The sequence below is a fragment of the Gadus macrocephalus genome, chromosome 10 (assembly GCF_031168955.1).
Source record: "Gadus macrocephalus chromosome 10, ASM3116895v1".
NCBI lineage: Eukaryota > Metazoa > Chordata > Actinopteri > Gadiformes > Gadidae > Gadus > Gadus macrocephalus.
In genome coordinates, this window is record NC_082391.1 from 19,385,652 (window position 1) to 19,390,651 (window position 5,000).

A 5,000-nucleotide genomic window follows, 5' to 3' on the forward strand; every position below is an offset into this window, starting at 1 on the left:
CTACTTTATTGTTATGTGATGAAGGGATTTGATAAGAAACACTGTCAATTTAGCCATCATTAGAAGATCAGTAACCGGTAAGTTGTCTTTGGAGGAGGAATAACGAAGTACAAAGGAAATTCACAGAGCCGCCATGCATTGCTCAAATCATGCTTCCACCAGATTTATTGAAATGCTAATGGGAAACACAGCCTTGTCAACAAACATAAATAGCCATGCATACACACACACACAACGACACACACACACACACACACACACACACACACACACACACACACACACACACACACACACACACACACACACACACACACACACACACACACACACACACACACACACACACACACACACACACACACATTCAATCACATGCAAATGTACTCACACAATTACACTCCCACGTGCGCAAGAAACAATTTCTGGTGAACAGATGGCATTACTTAAATCCTCAGTATCGGAATAGACTATACATAGAAAATAGTGTTCTGCTCCCCTAATATTCGCAAATAATAACCATCTCCCAAAGGTGAAAAACTAAAAGTCGTAAAACCACACCTCCTCTCTCATTTGGCATGTCGACAGCTATGTTTAGTCTAGGGCATCTAAGAAATAATCGTGCCTGTATATACACACATCAACCCCTTAGTATGTCCCCCACCTCCCATTCATTCTAATTTGGCAAAGCATCACAATAAAAGCGCGAAGCAGGTGCCTCTGATGGCTACGCTTGATGAGGAACGCCTCGTCGGCCGTCTCCCAGGTGGACGGTGCTCACGGACGCTGAATTATTCCTCGCCTTCTGACAGCGTTCCGTCTTGCAGATCTATCCCGTCCGTCCTAGGGATTTCTCTGGTGCTCCGTCTCGTCCTGGCGGAGGACTTCAAGGCTAATGTTGCATTAACTGTCAATAAAAAAAGCGTACTCTTTTGTTGCTCAGGGACTCCGTTTTAGGGAGTTCTGTCCCCTCCCGTTGGCTTGGAAGTGCGGGGCCAACCATATGTCTTGCTGAACATGTAAAAACGCTTTGACACGCCGCTCTGGCGTCGGTGGAGTGTGACACACGTGCATGCACACACATTAACGTGGAGTCTACACCCCTCACACACACACGCACACAAAACACAGAATCACATACACGTACGCCAGAGATGCAGTCATTAACATGTGTGGAACAGCTAGCCCAATAACAACTTTTTTCCTCTAATGTATACTCTACCTCGACTACAATTTAACACAAATGCACTTGCACAGATGAATACTCATGGGATTTATATGTGTTTGATTTGTTTTTTTTTATCCTAAGAAGCTCAAAGCAGAATAGGGAATTAAGTGAGAGAAAAACAGAGGGAGAGAGAAAGTCACCGAGCGAGAACGAGTGGAGAAAACAGTGATGGACAAAACAAGAGAGAGGATAAGGCAAAGAGAGAGAGAGAGATAGAGAGAGAGAGAGAGAGAGAGAGAGAGAGAGAGAGAGAGAGAGAGAGAGAGAGAGAGAGAGAGAGAGCGAGAGAGAGAGAGAGAGAGAGAGAGAGAGAGTGAGAGTGAGAGTGAGAGTGAGAGAGAGAGAGAGCGAGAGAAGGATAAAAGATAGATGATATAGTGAGTGAGAGCTTTAACTGGACCCTAAGGTTAGCAATGTGAGGGAATTACAGCCCGGCTAGCTCATTCCGTTACGCTACAGTACTCATAATAAACATCACATGGCTAGCTTGCGCTGAAGGGGACGAATTAAGCCAGAGCTGTTAGCCTCTTAAAGAGGGCTCCCTGCATCACCCGGCCAAGAGCCTGTTTATGGAGAGTCAGGGTTAGCATGAAGGCAGGTAGCCTGGAAGAGCGGGCTAGGGCCCACCTGGGATTTATGTCCCTCAATCAGCATGCTAACACTACCGTGTCAACCAGCAGGGCACTTTTACCTGCAATATTTATGATGCGTTCAGGTTTCGACAGATCTGGGAAAGTCTCTCAGATCCGCCTCCTTCTCCCCCTAGCCTGGCAGAGCCAGATGAATTGCAAACTGCAATTAGTCCGGAACCTGTCTGTTCATTTTCGATTTCAAAGGGGCGGCACCAACAGGTGCAGACCAAAATGCCTCTGGACGCAATTGGACAGGCCTACAACCAATCATAGCAGCCAAACGGATGACGCAGCACTGAGCAATGGATAAGCGGCAGAGTTCTCTTTCTTCTCGGGTGGCAGTAGCTCAGGATGTAGAGGAGGTTGGCTTGTAACAGCACGGTTCCTAGTTGGATCCCTGGCTCCTCCTAGAGGGTCGAGGTGTCCCTGAGCAAGGCACCTAACCCTAACTGCTCCTGACGAGATAAAGGGTACTAGGGGGTCATGGACCCAACACCCTCCAGCCCAGAGACTCCCGGACTCCAGGTCCTGGGAAGATTCCAGGTCACGGATGCTTTTACATGTAAAGATTTATCTTTTATTTATACTTCCCAACGAAACAAAAATGACGAAGACAAATTTGATTCGAATTTGCTACGCATAATGTATTCTATATGTTCAGGGTTTCCCAGGGCTTTCTTTGGGCGCTGCGCCTCTGCTAAATGACCGACCGCTGCTACAAACAAATAAGCTTTCCACAAAAGGACGCATTGAATGATGCATTCAATTTGACACAACATCTATGCATCTTTTTGCCTAATATACTATAGTATGGGCTGATAAAATAAACCTGTGGCAGTTTATATAAAAGCCAACCTATCTTCTCATCGCAATTAATGCCTCCATATCCCGAAGCTTAGCAACATAGGAGTGTTATTAGTAGTGAATGTGTTTTGGGTCATTGTTTAGCGGTAGGAAATCATTTGTCGTTATGAGGAGACATTGTTGTGTTTAAAACGGCCACAGTGTTTCCCATGTGAGACATGGCAAAGCAAAGTTTTGATTAGCCAAGGGTACGGTATGATCACGTTCATTTAGTATTTTACATAACTACAACTCTGTCAAGGCATCACAAAATGGCAGAGTTGCATTCAGACGTAGAAGCCCTATATATAACCGTTACATCTATGAAATCAGTGGCCGGTCTCCGTGGAGACGGAGAAGTCCGTTCTGTCTGATTACGGCCGGTACTCACATCCAAACATGAAAACCCTAACCCATGAAAAAACATAGATTAGGAGACCGTAGAGGCGATTGACTGATTTCAAATGTTGAATACATGTAAATGTGCGGTTTGAGCTTCTTTGACGAATGTGCCGCCATTCCATTCAGCCGAACAGAGAATATGCACTAGGCCAACCGAGTTGGTTACCGAAGAGAGAATGCTTTGCTCTAGCGTGTGTGGGCGTGTGCTTCATACCTGGTATTGTGATTCTTTTTTCTTTTCTTTGTCCATTAAAATGCGATGCCGGCATGATCTATAGCCTGCATATATGATCCAAGAGCTAACACCTCAGTGTTATTGGTTAAAAATGGAAACGTCAAGCCAAGGCACGCCTGTGCTGTCATCAGCCATCCCTGACAGACATCTTTGTTGCTTTCCTCTGCCTTGCTTGTGAAGCCACATTAAAAGGCACACACAGGTTTGACAATTAAAAGATTAAAATATGTATTTATCCTTTTAAATTAATGCAACTTTTCGTTCATTTATTCACTTTATCCATCAGGTATTAGTGTTTGAAATATAAGAATATCTGTTTCTACTTTAACGTGATGTATGAGACAATTTAGCATTTAGACCCCTTCCGCCTCATTTCTTACTGATCAGGGTATCTCTTCTTGATTGGTTCGGGAAATCCATCTAGCTTGTCATTTGAATGTGATCCTTCTCAACGGCAGAGAAACCTAAGGTGGGGGGAGTATTTCTTGGGGTGTTTATTTCAAAAACATTGCTTCTGCTTTTTTTACAAGCCCTCACATTTTGCCTACAGCAGACTATGTAACTGTTTGATGTGGTTATAAAAATGCACATGATTATTATTACTTTTAACCCCATTACTGAGAGAAGGTTACAGCCCTGCATTAGGGCTCTCGGAAGCATATCCCCCTACACTAAACCTTTTATTGTGGTAAACCAGCATTTGAATGTTAAATAAATAAAATTGTACAATAAAGTCAAAACTGCATCTCAGCTTCCTCAACACATTGGCGACTACAATATTAATAATATGAGCTCCAAGGAAAATATTTTGGGTTTGGTGTTCATGAAGGCAAACCAGAGCTGTACTGATGGGGCGGTTGGGGAACATAATAGCACAACGCTTGAGAAAACACTGCTCTCGACCTCCACGAGCACACGCAGAGGGGAACAAGAGATGGACACGAGCAGGAGTAGCATTTACTGTAGCCTCTCTTCAGACTCCACACCCTGCGGCTGCTAGATAATGCCCAGGCCCATCAGCCGACAGATCAGATGGTGGGAGCCAGCCACTCATAGGCTGGCAAAGAGAGGAAGGATGGGGCAGAGTGGGAGCTTATGAGGCCCCAGCCAGTCCCCCGGTCCCCAGTAGTGTGGTGGGCAGTATTCCCCGAGCAGCTAAGTAATGACATGGTGGTAGGGGAGGAAAACCCCCAGGAGGTAGGGCAGTTAGTGGTCAGATGAGAGTGGCTACCCTGGGACAGAGTGGGGAATGAGGCTCCAGCTGTTAGAGACAGAGGAAACATTAGCAACGCTATTTGTCATTCTAGCCCCCCTTCTCCCTTATAACCCACATTGCTTTCTGTACTTTCTGTTCCTATCTTCCTTGGAACCTCATCCTGCTCTCCTCATCTTCCGCCCATTCCTCATCATCCTCATCCTCCTCTTAGTCATCCTTTGTCCTCTCCCGCCTTCTCGTCCTCCATCGCCTACTTATACTCATCCTCCTCTTCTTCTTCTTCTTCTCCTCCTCCCCCACCCTATGCAGACTTACCCAGCAGCCCCGGCGGTCAGTTCACCTTCCGCCCGCTGCCGCCGCCGCCGCCACCGCCGCACGCCTGCACCTGCGCGCGGCCGGCGCCCTACGCCCAGGTCAGCCTGCAGAGGAAGACCATGCCCACGC

General features: G+C 46.2%; 1 protein-coding gene across 1 annotated transcript in view; it reads left to right on the forward strand.

Moving 5' to 3' along the window:
* Positions 1–736: 736 nt before the first annotated feature.
* LOC132466543 (teneurin-1-like) overlaps positions 737–5,000 on the forward strand; it is a 12,516-nt gene continuing 8,252 nt past the window's right edge. Inside the window, exons 1-2 of the mRNA XM_060063794.1 lie at positions 737–773; positions 4,866–5,000. The exon at positions 4,866–5,000 is cut by the window's right edge and continues 115 nt beyond it. Coding sequence (XP_059919777.1) covers positions 737–773; positions 4,866–5,000 — 172 coding nt within the window. The remainder of the gene's footprint in view (positions 774–4,865) is intronic.